Consider the following 16452-nt stretch of genomic DNA (forward strand, 5'->3'; position numbering starts at 1 on the left):
CTGCTGGTCCTGGCCATGCTCCCACATCGGTCCTGAGCTGTACCAACATCCACTTGCCACTATTCTCGCCATAACCTAGGCGCCAACCCACTGCTCGTCCACAGCTCCCCTCACTGGCACATGCTGCTCCACCAACCCGTTCTTCCTCCTGCCTCCTCAACTGTCCAGGCACTATCCATGCAACTTCTCTAACACCTTTTTGTTGCTGTTCCTTTTCTGAGACAGAGTCTCACTCTGTCACCCAGGCTGGAGTGCAATGGCATTATCTCGGCTCACTGCAACCTCTGCCTCCCGAGTTCAAGCAATTCTTCTGCCTCAGCTTCCTGAGTAGCTAGGATTACAGGCACCCGCCACCACGCCCGGCTAATTTTTGTATTTTTAGTAGAGATGGGGTTTCACCATGTTGGCCAGGCTGGTCTCAAGCTCCTGACCTTGTGATCCACCCGCCTCGGCCTCCCAAAGTGCTAGGACTATAGGCGTGAGCCCTCATGCCCAACCCTCTAATACCCTTGAAGAAACCGCCTCCACTGCTGCCGCTGGCGTTCTCTTCCATCCAGTGTCCCTGTCTCTGGTCTTGCCAAAAACTACTGCTGTCAGTGACTTTTCCTAAAGGCAAACTTGGCTGTGTCATTCTATCAATTACCACTAGTCAGAAGCCCCAGCAGCCACAGGATCAAATCATTCTGCCCCTGCGACAGCGAAGGCCCTGGAGTTCTAGCTCCTCCCTGCCTGTCTACCCCATGACCCGGCAGGCAGACCCACATTCATTCTCATTCCCCACAGCCACGCATATTCACCCAGGCTCTAAGCCACAGTGGCCTGTGTCTGGAGTGCCTTGCTCCAGCCCTCAGCCCTGGCAAGGACCATTCTTCAAGAATAAGCCTCTTCTATTTAGGAGGCTGGGGTGCATTTATGTCCTCCCGTGGACACCTTCTTCTTGGCTGTGGCTGCTGACTCAGTCCCCTTTGCGCTGCCAGCACGTCTCACCAAGCCTGCGGGCAATGCGGAAAAAGACATCTGGTTTGGGGGGAAAGGGAAACTGAAGAATTGGGAGTACAGCTATTAGAGAATAAAAGGCTGGGTTCTAGAATAAAAAACAACTACTATAACCACAACGAGATCTCATCTCACACCCATTTAGGGACACTACGATCAAAAAAACAAAAACAACTAGGCTGGGCGCGGTGGCTCACACCTGTAATCCCAGCACTTTGGGAGGCAGAGGCAGGTGGATCACGAGGTCAGGAGTTCAAGACCAGTTTGGCCAATATGGTGAAACCCTGTCTCTACTAAAAATACAAAAATTAGCCAGGCGTGGTGCTGTGCGCCTGTAGTCCCAGCTACTCGGGAGGCTGAGGCTGGAGAATCGCTTGAACCCAGGAAGCGGAGGTTACGGTGAGCCGAGATTGCACCACTGAACTCCAGCCTAGGCGACAGAGCGAGACTACGTCTCAAAACAAAACAAAACAAAACTATGCACATAGGTGGGGAAGAGAAAAAGAGATGGAGAAAAATGTGATAATGACCTGCTTCAGACAGGCTGGGATAGCCGGGCATAGTAGCTCATGCCTGTAATCCCAACACTTTGGGAGGCAGAGGTAGAGGCAGGCGGATCACCTAAGGTCAGGAGTTTGAGACCAGTCTGGCCAACATGGTGAAACCCCATCTCTACTAGAAAAGCAAAAATCAGCCAGGCGTGGTGGCGGGCACCTGTAATCCCAGCTATGAGGGAGGCTAAGGCAGGAGAATCACTTGAATCCAGGAGGCGGACAGAGGTTACAATGAGCCAAGATCATGCCTTTGCACCATTGCACTCTAGCCTGGGCGAAAGAGAAAGACTCCATCTCAAAAAACAAAAGTCTGAGTTTAAAGTGCCTTCAAACATGCAGCCAGTCAGTCAGCCAGGCAGAGAAGGATTTCTCAACTTCAGCATAATTGCTATTCTGGGCAGGGTAATTCTATGCCATAGGGGACTGTCCTATGTACTGTAAGCTGGGAAGAAGCATTCCTGGCCTTGATCTTACAGCTGCCAGTAGCACTCCTCCACCTGTGTACAACGAAAATCCCTACAGACATTGCCAAATGGCCCCGGCCACTCTCAGCACTTTTGTTCAACATAGTACTAAAAGTACTAGAAAGAGCAGTCAGACAAGAAAATAAGGCATCCAAACTGGAAAGAAAGAAGTAAAATTATCCCTGCTTACAGATGACATATCTTATATATAGAAAACCCAAAAGAGAGCCAGGCACAGTGGCTCACGCCTGTAATCCCAGCACTTTGGAAGGCTGAGGCAGGTGGACGACCTGAGGTCAGGAGTTCGAGACCAGCCTAGCCAACATGGTAAAACCCCATCTCTACTGAAAGTACAAAAATTGGCCAGGCGCGGTGGCTCACACCTGTAATCCCAGCACTATGGGAAGCCAAGGCAGGTGGATCACCTGAGGTCGGGAGTTCCAGACCAGCCTGACCAACATGGAGAAACTCCATCTCTACTAAAAATACAAAATTCCAGGCGTGGTGGCACACGCCTGTAATTGCAGGCACTCAGGAGGCTGAGGCAGGAGAACTGCTTGAACCCAGGAGGCAGAGGCTGCAGTGAGCCGAGATTGCGCTGCTGCATTCTAGCCTGGGCAACAGAGCAAGACTCTGTCTCAAAAAATAAAAAAAAATAAATAAAAAATAAAGAAGTTCCTCAAAAAATTAAAAATAAAACTACCATATGGTCCAGCAATATCTGCTCTGGGTATACACCCAAAGGGAATGAAATCCTCATCTCATAGGGATGTCTGCATTCCCATGTTAACTGCAGCATTATTCACAACAGTCAAGATACGGAAACAACCTAAGCGTCTATCAAAGGATGAATGGTGCATCTACACAACAGGATATTATTCAGCCTTTAAAGAAGAGGAGATCCGGCTAGGTGCGGTAGCTTATGCCTGTAATCCCAGCACTTTGGGAGGCTGAGACAGGTGGATCACTTGAGCTCAGGAGTTCAAGACCAGTCTGGGCAACACTGGAAGACCCCATCTCTACAAAATTAGTCAGCTGTGGTGGTGCACACCGGCAGTCTCAGTTACTCCAGAGGTTGAGGTGGGAGGATCTCTTGAGCCCAGGAGGTGGAGTCTGCAGTGAGCCATGATCGCACCACTGCATTCCAGCCTAGGCCACAGAGCAAGACCCTGTCTCAAAATAAATAAAAGTAAAAACATGGATAAACCTGGAAGACATTATGCTAAGTAAGCCAGACACAAAGAAAATACCACATGGGCCGGGAACAGTGGCTCACACCCGTAATCCCAGCACTTCAAGAGGCCAAGACAGGCAGATCACTTGAGGTCAGGAGTTCAAGACCAGCCTGGCCACCAGGCAGATAAAAAAAAATTTTTGTATTTTATCTCTACAAAAAATACAAAAATTAGCTGGGCGTGGTGGCACATGCCTGCAGTCCTAGCTACTCGGGAGGCTGAGACATGAGAATTGCTTGCACCTAGGAGACGGAGGTTGCTGTGAGCCAATATCGTGCCACTGCACTCTAGCCTGGGCAACAGACTTGAGACTCGGTCTCAAAAACAAAACAAAATGAAAATACCACATGATCTCTCATGTGGAATCTAAAATAAGCTGAATACACAGAAACAGAGTAGGCCTGGTGGTTACCAGGGGCAGGAAGAAAAGAGAAATGGGGAGACGTAGGTCCAAGAATATAAAGTTACATATATATAAGAAGAATAAGTCTAAAGATCTAAGGTACACCATAACGACTATAATTAATAATATTGTATTATAAACTGGAAATTTGCTAAGAGAATACATTTTTTCTTTTTTTTTTTTTTTGAGACGGAGTTTTGCTCTTGTTGCCCAGGCTGGAGTGCAGTGGCGCGATCTCGGCTCACTGCAACCTCCGCCTCCTGGGTTCAACAGATTCTCCTGCCTCAGCCTCCCAAGTAGCTGAGAGCACAGGCATGCACAACCACGCCTGGCTGATTTTTGTCTTTTTAGTAGCGACAGGGTTTCACCATGTTGGCCAAGCTGGTCTCGAACTCCTGACCTCGTGATTCACCCGCCTTGGACTCCCAAAGTGCTGGGATTACAGGCGTGAGACAGCGCCAGGCCAAGAGTACATTTTAGGTGCTCTTTTTTTTTTTTTTTTTTTTTTTTTGAGAGAGTCCTGCTTTGCTGCCCAGGCTTGAGTTCAGTGGTATGATCTTGGCTCACTGCAACCTCTGCCTCCCAGCTTCAAGCAATCCTCCCACCTCAGCCTCCCAAGTAGCTGGGACTACAGGCACACACCACCATGCCCTGCTAATTTTTGTATTTTTTGTAAAATACAAAAAAGGCTTTTCGCCCTGTTGCCCAGGCTGGTCGCAAACTCCTGGGCTTAACTGATCCGCCTATGTCAGCCTCCCAAATTGCTGGAATTACAGGCATGAGCAACCATGCCCAGCCTTACGTGCTCTTACCACAAAATAAGATAACTATTTGAGGTGATGGATATGTTAATTTGCTTGACTATAGTATTCATTTCATTCTGTGTTTATGAAAGTGTATATGAGTATGAAACATCATATTGTACACATTAAAGACAATAAAAAAAATAACTATGCCAGGAGCTGTGATTCACACCTATAATCCTAGCACTTTGGGAGGCTAAGGTGGGAGGATCACTGGAGCCCAGGAGTTCAAGACCAGCCTGGATAACATAGTTGGGACACCATCTCTACAGGGAAAAAAAAAAAAGGCCAGGCACAGTGGATCACACCTGTAATCCCAGCACTTTGGAAGACCAAGACAGGCAGACTGCTTGAGCTTAGGAGTTTGAGACCAGCCTGGCCAACATGGCAAAACTCTGTCTCTACCGAAAATATAAAAACATCAGCTGAGCATGGTGGCACACACCTGTAGTCCCAGCTATTTGGGAGGCTGAGGTGGGAGGATCACTTGAGCCCAGGAGCCCTCAGAGACTGCAGTGAGCCGAGACTGCACCACTGCACTGCAGCCTGGACAAGAGTGAGACCCCGTCTCAAAAAGAAAAAAAAAAAATGAATTAGATGTTCCATGAGGAACAAAATTATCCATGGTTGAGAACCACTGAGGTAGAACTACCCTATGGGAGATGGATATTTTCGAGACATTAAACACAGAGAGAATGGTTGAATCTATAAGAGACAAGATTCCTCAGGGAGGAAAGAAAATTACCTGGGCATGGTTGTGTGTGCCTGTAATCCCAGCTACCTGGGAGCTGAGGCAGGAGCTCTGGAGTTCAAGACCTGCCTGGACAACATAGGTAGACCCTATCTCAATTAATCAATCAATCAAGATGTTTTAGAGGGTGGAAGAGGAAAAGGTACTTGAGAGTGACCTACAGAGAAAAGAGAAGCAAAGGTCTTCCAGTGGCTGAGGACAAAATGCATGGCAGTGCCAAAGCTACAGAGCACTGAGGGGATACAGATGTACACAGAGGCCAGACAGTCAGCGTACACCTGTAATCCCAGCACTTTGGGAGGCCGAGGCAGAAGAATCACTTCAGCCCGAGTCTCGCTCTGTCGCCCAGGCTGGAGTGCAGTGGCCGGATCTCAGCTCACTGCAAGCTCCACCTCCCGGGTTTACGCCATTCTCCTGCCTCAGCCTCCTGAGTAGCTGGGACTACAGGTGCCCGCCACCACGCCCGGCTAGTTTTTTGTATTTTTTTTTAGTAGAGACGGGGTTTCACCGTGTTAGCCAGGATGGTCTTGATCTCCTGACCTCGTGATCCGCTCGTCTCGGCCTCCCAAAGTGCTGGGATTACAGGCTTGAGCCACCGCGCCCGGCCGATCCTGTCTTTCTTTAAAAAAAAAAAAAAAAAAAAAAAAAAGGTATTAACTGGCTCTCAAGTTAATATAAAATGGATAATTTTATCAGCCCCTTCAGATATAACCATTCATTAAGAATAGTTCAAAGTTCAACAATAAGGAAAATGCCAAGACGATGGGAGAGAGGAATAAAAAAAGAAAAAGGACTATCCTGGCTAACATGGTGAAACCCCGTCTCTACTAAAAATACAAAAAACTAGCCGGGCGTGGTAGCGGGCGCCTGTAGTCCCAGCTACTTGGGAGGCTGAGGCGGGAGAATGGCGTGAACCCGGGGGGCGGAGCTTGCAGTGAGCCGAGATCGCGCCACTGCACTCCAGCCTGGGAGACACAGTGAGACTCCGTCTCAAAAAAAAAAAAAAAAAAAAAAAAAAAAAAAGAAAAAGGAAAAGGCCTTCAGAGAGAAAACTAAACACCTAAAGTGTACAACACGGAAAAGTATTTAGAGTGGTCCACTAAAGCATTTTTTTTTATTTTTTTAAATTGAGTAAAATACACATAGGTTGGGTACAGTGGCTTATGCCTGTCATCCTAGCACTTTGGGAGGCTGAGGTGGGAGGATGGCTTGAACCCAGGAGTTCAAAACCAGCCTCAGCAATATAGCAAGACCCCATCTCTATTTTAAAAAAAAAAATAGGTAACTAGAGGGCATGAACGAAGATGGCCAAGTCAGCAGAGTAGAGAAAATACAAGCACAGAGTTGTTTGCAGTGGATCAGAGCCAAGGGAAAAAATCAGAGCACTGAGTATTTTTGAGGCCTACAGAAAAGAACCAGAAGAGGAAGAATCTGAAAAATAAACAAAAGGGCGAGAGAGGAGATGCAGAAGAGACACAGAGAAAGGGGACTGTTAGTTTGGGTATCTGCCTCCTCCACATCTCATGCCAAAATGTGATCCCCAATGACAAAGGTGGGCCTGGTGGGAGGTGTTTGGGTCATGGGGGCAGATCCTTCATGAATGGGTTGATGCTCTCCCCACAGTAATGAATGAGTTCTTGCCCTGTTAGTTCACACAGGAGCTAGTTGTTTCAGTGACTCTAGCTTATCTCTTGCTGTGGGACACACCAGCTCCCCTTCCCTTCCACTATGACTTCCTGAGGCCTCACCAGAAGCCAAGCAGATGCTGGCACCAGGCTTCCTGTACAGTCTGTGGAACTGTGAGACAAATAAACCTCTTTTTTTAAAAAAAATACATTACCCAGTCTCATATATTCCTTTATAGCAATGGACTACTACAAGAACAGAGAAAAGAGATGGGTATTATGGGGGCCCAGAATAGCAACAGGGACCTTCCTGTTCAAATGCAGGAAGGAGAAAGGAACAGTAAAAGCCTGGAGACCACGAGAAGAGGAAAAGCTGAGGGAATATGCATCCTGTGGCTTTCTCTTGTCAGAACAGAGATGAAGACTTAGGAACCCAGCCAGGCGCACTGGTTCACACCTGCAATCCCAGCACTTTGCGAGGCTGAGGTGGGAGGATGACTTGAGACCAGGAGTTTGAGACCAGCCTGGGCAACATGGAAAAACCCCATCTCTACAAAAAATACAAAAACATTAGCCAGCCATGGTGGTGCAGGCCTGCAGTCCCAGCTACTGGGGAGGCTGAGGTGGGAGGATGGCTTGAACCTGGGAGGTCGAGGTTGCAGTGAGCCATGATCATGTCACTGCACTCCAGTCTGGGCAACAGAGCAAGACCCTGTCTGAAAAAAAAATTAGAGCCAGGCACGGTGCCGCACGTCTGTAAACCCAGTACTTTGGGGGGTGGAGGCAGGAGAATTGTTCGAGGCCAGGAGTTAGAGACCAGCCTGAGCAACATAGTGAGACCTTGTCTCTACTAAAAATGAAAAAAGTGCCTGTAATCCCAGCACTTTGGGAGGCCGAGGCAGGTGGATCACAAGGTCAGGAGATTGAGACCATCCTGGCTAATACGGTAAAACCCTGTCTCTACTAAAAATACGAAAATTAGCCAGGCGAGGTGGCGGGCGCCTGTAGTCCCAGCTACTCAGGAGGCCGAGGCAGGAGAATGGCATGAACCCGGGAGGCGGAGCTTGCAGTGAGCTGAGATCGTGCCACTGCACTCCAGCCCGGGCAACAGAGCGAGACTCCATCTCAAAAAAAATAAAAAATAAAAATAAAGTAAGACAGGACTACATTGCTATAGAGAAAAACCTACATGGAATGATGAGAAAAGAAAAACAGAAACCAACACAGAAATATATCCATCACGCTGTATATTGGAAGTTTTTCATAAGCAGTTCCTCTCTGTAGTTTTTAAAACCACAGAAAATAGATTACGAGCTCATGCCTGTAATCCCAACACTTTGAGAGGCCTAGGCAGGTAGATCAGTTGAGGTCAGGAGTTCAAGACCAGCCTGGCCAACAGGGTAAAACCCCCTCTCTACTAAAAATACAAATATTAGCCAGGAGTGGTGGCAGGCGCCTGTAATCCCAGCTACTTGGGAGGCTGAGGCATGAGAATCACTTGAAGCTAGGAGGTGGAGGTTGCAGTGAGCCAAGGTTGCATCACTGTACTCCAGCCTGGGCAACAGAGTGAAACTCTGACTCAAAAGAAAAAAAAAAAAAAAAAAAACCCAAAATACAGAAAATAGATAAATATATATATATGTCATTGGTTGAACAGCAAGAAAGGAATCAGGAAGTGGGAAAGGCTCAGGACAGGTGAGTGGTAGAACACTGGGCCAACCTCTACTAATAAGAACAAAGGGCAAGGAGTTTCCCAGGAAGAATGTCTGCATGGCTTTCACTGAGGGAGGGTCACCTTGAACAGCTGGCAGGCCGCAGCTGCAGCCTGCCGCTCAGCATCGATCTTCTTGCTGCCATAGCCTTCTACCTCCACGCTCTTGGGCCACTTTATGTGCAGTGTGACTTTCTGAGAAAGAGAAGAGAGAAATCAGAACTCTTGCCACTCCAAACTACAAAGTTGTTGCAAATTACATGGAGAATAAACAGTGGTGGACCTCACAGCAGCAGACCTCACAGCAGCAGACTTCACAGCAGCAATGTGCTAGGTTCAGAGTTGAGAACAGAGGACAGAACCCCAACCCCATCATTAACTCCTTATGAGACTCTTAACTATCTCACTGTGAAACCATTTGTTCTACCCCAAGTTGTTTTGTTTCTTCGAGGTGCCATGTTCTAGCTAGAGGCCAAGCTGGAATCTTCATCTTTTTTTTTTTTTTTTTTTTTTTGAGACAGAGTCTTGCACTGTCACCCAGGCTGGAGTGCAGTGGCACGGTATCAGCTCACTGCAAGCTCCCCCTCTCGGGTTCACGCCATTCTCCTGCCTCAGCCTCCTAAGTAGCTGGGACTACAGGTGCCCGCCACCTCGCCCGGCTACTTTTTTGTACTTTTAATAGAGATGGGGTTTTACCATGTTAGCCAGGATGGTCTCGATCTCCTAACCTCATGATCCACCCACCTTGGCCTCCCAAAGTGCTGGGATTACAGGCGTGAGCCACCACGCCCGGCCTCATCTTTTTGTTTTTTTGTGGGGGACAAGATTTCACTCTGTTGCCCAGGCTGGAGTGCAGTGGTGCAATCACAGCTCACTGCAGCCTCAACCTCCTGTGCTCAAGCAATCCTCTCATCTCAGCTTCCCTAGTAGCTGGGACTATAGGCCTGCACCACAATGTCTGGGTAACGTTTTCATTTTTTGTAGAAATGGGGTCTATGTTGCCCAGGCTGGTCCCAAACCCCTGGGCTCAAAGGATCCTCCCTACTCTGCCTCCTAAAGTGCTGGGATTACAGGCATGAATCACCACAATCAGGCCCCATCTTTATTTTTTTTTTTTTTTTTTTTTTTTGAGACAGAGTCTCGCTGTGTCTCCCAGACTGGAGTGCAGTGGCATGATCTCGGCTCACTGCAACCTCCACCTCCCAGGTTCATGCCATTCTCCTGCCTCAGCCTCCCGAGTAGCTGGGACTACAGGCGCCTGCCACCTCGCCCGGCTAATTTTTTGTATTTTTAGTAGAGATGGAGTTTCACCATGTTAGCCAGGATGGTCTCGATCTCCTGACCTCGTGATCCACCCAGTTCGGCCTCCCAAAGTGCTGGGATTACAGGCGTGAGCCACCACGCCCAGCCTCATCTTTATCTTTAAAAATCATCCAGGCTAGGCCGGGCGCGGTGGCTCAAGCCTGTAATCCCAGCACTTTGGGAGGCCGAGGCGGGTGGATCACGAGGTCAGGAGATCGAGACTATCCTGGCTAACATGGTGAAACCCCGTCTCTACTAAAAATACAAAAAACTAGCCGGGCGTGGTGGTGGGCGCCTGTAGTCTCAGCTACTTGGGAGGCCGAGGCGGGAGAATGGCGTGAACCCGGGAGGCGGAGCTTGCAGTGAGCCGAGATCACGCCACTGCACTCCAGCCTGGGAGCACAGCGAGACTCCGTCTCAAAAAAAAAAAAAAAAAAATCATCCAGGCTGAGAGCAGCGGTGGCTCCCAGCATTTTGGGAGGCTGAGGAGGGAGGATCCCTTGAACCAAGGGGTTTGAGACCACCCTGAGCAACATAACAAAAACCTGTCTCGGAGATCGAGACCATCTCTGGCTAACATGGTGAAACCCCGTCTCTACTAAAAATACAAAAAACTAGCCAGGCGAGGTGGCGGGCGCCTGTAGTCTCAGCTACTTGGGAGGCCGAGGCGGGAGAATGGCGTGAACCCGGGAGGCGGAGCTTGCAGTGAGCCGAGATCACGCCACTGCACTCCAGCCTGGAAGCACAGCGAGACTCCGTCTCAAAAAAAAAAAAAAAAAAAAAGAACCTGTCTCTACAAAAAATACAAAAAATTAGTTGAGTGTGGTGGCACCTGTCTTTAGTCCCAGCTAGTTTGGAGGCTGAAGCGGGAAGATCACTTGATCCCAGGAGTTTGAGGTTACTGTGAGTTATGATTGCACCACCGCACTCCAGCCTGGCTAACAGAGAGACTCTTACTCTGTCTCTACAAAAATAAATAAATGTTAACAAATCATCCAGAATGGGTTGCCGGCATGCTTCTATGGTTCCAGAATCTATAAGACTCTAAGGGCAAGAATTCTCATCATCAACTCTAACCCTCTGCAGTCCTTAGTCAATGGGGAACAAAAACTAAGGATCCGTGTGGGGCCGTCTTAGATAAGATGGCATCTCATTTGCCTGTGTTCCCCTTCGCTAAACCAGGCATGCGTATTCTGGCTCTTCTTCAAACCTAGCTTTGCTCTGAGTCTCTGCTAACCATTTTAATTCAAGAAACCCATTCTATGGCCTCCTTGACAAGGAAACCTAAGAGAGAAAGGACAAACAGCCTCCTTTCTGAGTCATACTAATGTTTTTCCTTGCCACCAGCAATTACCTTTTTCTTCGGTCCATTTGTGTGCACGTAGACTAGTTTGTCTTTTGCATGTGAGATGCCGAGGGCTCTTCCAATCACACTGTTGAGAAGATTTTTGGGCTGTGGGAATTCTTTTAATAGGTCCCTAGAAGCTAAGAAAATAAGAACAAAAGCATTACAGTTGTTCTTTTTCCTTTTAAAAACTCCATGGGGTGTGTATCAGGGCAACCCTGGGCTAGATTCTGAGGATGTTGTCTCATGACCCCAACCACCCAGGAGCATCTTGAAAAAGAAAAGAGGAATGACTTCAGGGTTTACAGGGAAGAGTGGGGCCAGACCCACTTGAACAACCATCTCCTGAAGAAGGGCCAATGACCCAAACACCACAGAAGGGAAGCTACCAGCATCCTCTCCCCGCCCAACCTCCTTATTTCATACATCACCTACAAAAGCCTGCTTGGTCAATTACCCCCCCTAGTCTGATGTCTGAAAGAAGACACTAAACAAACAAGCAAGCAAAAAATACAAAAACAAAAATCCACCACACACACAAACTGGAGATCAAGACAATGCAAGGCTCTTCCTAAAATAAGACACACACAAGAGAGACCTGGCCCATGTATCTCAAGTGATGAGATCCAGATGCTGAATACCAGGCCCCAGCTCTCAACCATATCTAAGCACACTGCAAAAGGCTCCCACAGAACCAAACTATGTGGGGGGACTGATTAAAGACCTCTACATCTGGCTGGGCACAGTGGCTCACACCTGTAATCCCAACACTTTGGGAGGCCAAGGCACACGGATCACGAGGTCGGGAGTTCGAGACCAGCAGCCTGGCCAACATAGTGAAACCTCATGAAACCTTGTCTCTACTAAAAATACAAAAAAATTAGCCAGGCCTGGTGGCAGGTGCCTGTAGTCCCAGCTACTTGGGAGGCTGAAGCAAGAGAATCGCTTGAACCCGGGAGGCAGAGGTTGTGGTGAGGCAAGATCACGCCACTGCACTCCAGCCTGGGCAACAAGAGTGAAACTCCATCTCAAAAAAAGAAAAAAGAAAACCTTTATATCTGAGCAGGCATGAACTATTCCTCCCCCAAGTTCTCTGGAGTCAAGGGGGAAATTGATGCATCAGATACCATCGGAGGTACCTCGCTTCTTTTCACTTGTTTTTTGGATTAATCCCAGAGCAGAAAGGGAAGAGATATCTACCTAGAGTAGACTTGTACCAGACACAAGGCTTAACCAGGTCATGAAGAGGTCTGCTAGGAATATGGGGGGACCATATCATTCTCCACTGTAGCCTCAGGCAGCTCCAAAAGGAGATGTAGATATGCACATGTGCACCTGGGTGTACACTGATCACCTGGGGAGCTTTTTCACTGCATGGGCATCCAGCTCCCCACAGGGGACCAGAGAATAGGAGCGATGTTGGAGGCGGCTCTACATTTTGAAAAAGTGCCTCCAAGCATTCTGATGTAACTCTGCTGCCTGGTTTGAGATTATTTCCTTGGGACAGACTCCTGTGTCAAGTGGCCAGGATGGAGGACACCTGATCCTGTCTCCCTCTAAGCGGTAACTTGTAAAGCAACTAAGAGTCAAGCAGTTAAGAAACCACATGTGCCGGGCGCGGTGGCTCAAGCCTGTAATCCCAGCACTTTGGGAGGCCGAGACGGGCGGATCACGAGGTCAGGAGATCAAGACCATCCTGGCTGACACGGTGAAACCCCGTCTCTACTAAAAAATACAAAAAACTAGCCGGGCGAGGTGGTGGGCGCCTGTAGTCCCAGCTACTCGGGAGGCTGAGGCAGGAGAATGGCGGGAACCCGGGAGGCGGAGCTTGCAGTGAGCTGAGATCCGGCCACTGCACTCCAGCCTGGGTGGCAGAGCGAGACTCCGTCTCAAAAAAAAAAAAAAAAAAAAGAAACCACATGTAAGTGGATTTGGGCGGGGCGGGGATGGGGGGGTTGGTCACAGAGGGGCCCAACTTTGAGTAGCCCACTACACCCACTGGTTTAACAAGAGAGCTGCACTGAGACCCCCACCCCCTCACGCCCACTTCAGCTCTATAAGGTTGGTGAAGGCTGGCGCTCTCCACCTATCCTTGATGCTTTCAACAGTTTTATTCTCTGCACTATTTGGGAGGCACAAAGCTGGAATCCACCAGAGCGGTCGTTCTGTCTCTATTTGAGATCCTGATGTCCCAGGAGTTACTTTGGGCTATTTCTCACACTGGTGAGGGCATGCTTGTCCCTAGAAGCTCTAGCCCTTGGCCACTCATCCTGGCAGGAGTTGGACTTTACTCGTTTTCCCCACTCCCTCGAGGTCTCGAACCTCTCACCTATTCTTGCTGGGAGCAGGCACTCTAAGGGTCCATTCGGGCCTGTGCCACGCTAAGCTTTACAAACAGCAGGGCCGCTGCGCGCCGACGGATGGCGAACTTGGCCACTATGGAAGACAGGACCCCCCGCCGCCAGGCCCGATTTCGGCCCGCGTCCCTTGCTCTGCCATCCCAGGAGTCAAGGGCTCTGCGGACCGCCCGCCCCCGCCGATGCCCTCACCGTTCACCATGCTTCCGTCGCCTTCCCCAGGCCCGCCGGGGGCCATCCCTGACTCGGCCTCGGCGGCCTCCTTGGTGCGGTCGGGGTGGGCGCAGCCTGATGAGGAGCAGCGCAAGCGACCCTGTCGCCCGGCAGCGTGGGGACCCAGCGGCCGCAGGCGCGGAGAGACGCCGGCGGCCAGCGCCATGAGTCTCCTGGCAGCCGCCATCGTGTTCCCGCCGACCCCGCGGCCTACGCGCTGCAGGGACCGGGCGAAGAGAACTGGAGCGGCCGGTCCGAGCGCCGCGCGCCCCCTGCGGGCCGGGCGGACCCGAGGCCCGAGCCCAGGCGAGGGCATCGGCAGCCCGCCCTCGCTCACCACAGCCCCGGGCCTTCAGTAGGCGGCTCGGCGTGGACCAGGGCTAGGACCCTGCCAAGCTCACTCTCCAGCAAATCCAAACCAGCTGTCATGTGGATGGGAGGCAGGAAGATGGAATGGGGCTTTTGGGGGGAAAATAATGCTAATCCTTAGCTCAATGTCATCTAAGGAAGTTTCCGTTAGTTCCCTCTAGGTCCTAGCAATTGTTCCTAACTACCGCTCACGTGCCTCTGGCAAATTGGCAGCCCCATCTTATTTAATGGCTTACAAAGTAAACCTGGTAAAGATCTGGAGCCAGGGCCGGGTGTGGTGGCTCACGCCTGTAATCCCAACCCTTTGGGAGGTTGAGGCGGGTGGATCCCTTGAGCCCAGGATTTTGACCAGCCTGGGCAGCATAGTGAAACCCCAACTCGGCCGGGCGCGGTGGCTCAAGCCTGTAATCCCAGCACTTTGGGAGACCGAGGTAGGAGGATCACGAGGTCAGGAGATTGAGACCATCCTGGCTAACACGATGAAACCCCATCTCTATTAAAAATACAAAAAAATTAGCCAGGCATGGTGGCGGGCACCTGTAGTCCCAGCTACTCAGGAGGCTGAGGCAGGAGAATGGTGTGAACCTGGGAGGTGGAGCTTGCAGTGATCACGCCACTGCACTCCAGCCTGGGCGACAGAGTGAGACTCTGTCTCAAAAAAAAAAAAAGTACTGGTCCTCACTTGCTGGAAAGCCAAATAGGATTTCATTTCCAAAATATTCTGCCTGGATCTTAGCCAGGTTCTTTCCTCTTCTGCCTCCTATGGCCGTGAAGAGCAAGGCTTTGGGTCAACTGGGAATCAGACTGAATCTGCATGTTGCGGGTAGTGACAGTGCAGAGCCAGGGCCTCAAGGTCTCTGTCCCTTACAGGGGTCCTTGGACAGAGGTTGGCAGTGTAGCTGGAGGTAAGTTGGGAGGGAGGGATGTGTTGGTTTTATGAGTCCAGGTCTGAGTCCGATGAGCTCTGGGAGAGCTTGTTAAAACAGGCTGCTGGGAGCCACCCTCAGTTTCTTTCTTTTTTTTTTTTTTGAGACAGAGTCTGGCTCTGTCGCCCAGGCTGGAGTGTGCAGTGGCCGGATCTCAGCTCACTGCAAGCTCCGCCTCTCAGGTTCACGCCATTCTCCTGCCTCAGCCTCCCGAGTAGCTGGGACTACAGGCGCCCGCCACCTCGCCTGGCTAGTTTTTTGTATTTTTTAGTAGAGATGGGGTTTCACCGTGTTAGCCAGGATGGTCTTGATCTCCTGACCTCGTGATCCGCCCATCTCGGCCTCCCAAAGTGCTGGGATTACAGGCTTGAGCCACCGCACCCGGCCCACCCTCAGTTTCTTATTCATTAGGTCTGGAGTAGGGCCCAGGAATCTGCTTTTTTTTTTTTTCCTGGTGAGATGGAGTCTCGCTCTTGTTGCCCAAGCTGGAGTGCAATGGCGCAATTTTTGCTCACTGCAACCTCTGCCTCCCGGGTTCAAGTGATTCTCCTGCCTCAGCCTCCCGAGTAGGTGGGATTACAGGCTATTTTTAGTAGAGACAGGGTTTCACCATATTGGCCACCTGGTCTCAAACTCCTGGTCTCAAGTGATCTGCCCGCCTAGACCTCCCAAAGTGCTGGGATTACAAGCATGAGTCACGGCGATGGGCCGAGAATCTGTATTTTTTTTTTTTTAACGTAGTCTTCCTCTTATTGCCAGGCTGGAATGCAATGGCGCAATCTCAGCTCACCGCAACCTCCACCTCCCAGGTTCAAGCGATTCTCCTGCCTCAGCCTCCCAAGTCGCTGGGATTACAGGCATGTGCCACCATGCCTGGCTAATTTTGCATTTTCAGTAGAGACGGGGTTTCTCCATGTTGATCAGGCTGGTCTCGAACTCCCGACCTCAGGTGATCCGCCTGCCTCGGCCTCCCAAAGTGCTGGGATTATAGGCGTGGGTCACCACACCCGGCCGAATCTGCATTTTTAACAAGTTCCCAGGTGATGCTGAAGCTGCTGGTCTGGCACTGCACTCTAAGAATTGCTGGCCGGCTGGCCGGGTGCAGTGGCTCACACCTGTAATCCCAGCACTTTGGGAGGCGGAGGCAGGCAGATCACCTGAGGTCAGGAGTTCGAGACCAGCCTGGCCAACATGGTGAAACCCCCATCTCTACTAAAAATACAAAAATTAGACAGGCATGGTGTTGGGCACCTGTAATCCCAGCTACTCAGGAGGCTGAGGCAGGAGAATTGCTTGAACCTGGGAGGCGGAGGTTGCAATCAGCTGAGATTGCGCCGCTGCACTCTAGCCTGGGTGACAACAGTGAGACTTCATCTCAAAAAAAAAAAAAAAAAAAAA

At 50.1% G+C, this 16452-nt stretch overlaps 1 protein-coding gene across 4 annotated transcripts in view; it reads right to left on the minus strand.

Annotated features, from left to right (window-relative positions):
- Window positions 1-16452, minus strand: part of DHX30 (DExH-box helicase 30) — a 52969-nt gene that overhangs the window by 12148 nt on the left and 24369 nt on the right. For 3 of the 4 annotated variants that reach the window (XM_025377038.1, XM_025377041.1, XM_025377040.1), the window contains 2 exons: window positions 11199-11329; window positions 8627-8737 (listed from right to left, as the gene is read on the minus strand). In XM_025377038.1, coding sequence (XP_025232823.1) covers window positions 8627-8737; window positions 11199-11329 — 242 coding nt within the window. Of the gene's footprint in view, window positions 1-8626; window positions 8738-11198; window positions 11330-13738; window positions 14027-16452 lie in introns of those variants that run through there. The other variant, XM_025377037.1, reaches the window with a different exon arrangement.

This window comes from Theropithecus gelada, chromosome 2 (assembly GCF_003255815.1).
Source record: "Theropithecus gelada isolate Dixy chromosome 2, Tgel_1.0, whole genome shotgun sequence".
NCBI lineage: Eukaryota > Metazoa > Chordata > Mammalia > Primates > Cercopithecidae > Theropithecus > Theropithecus gelada.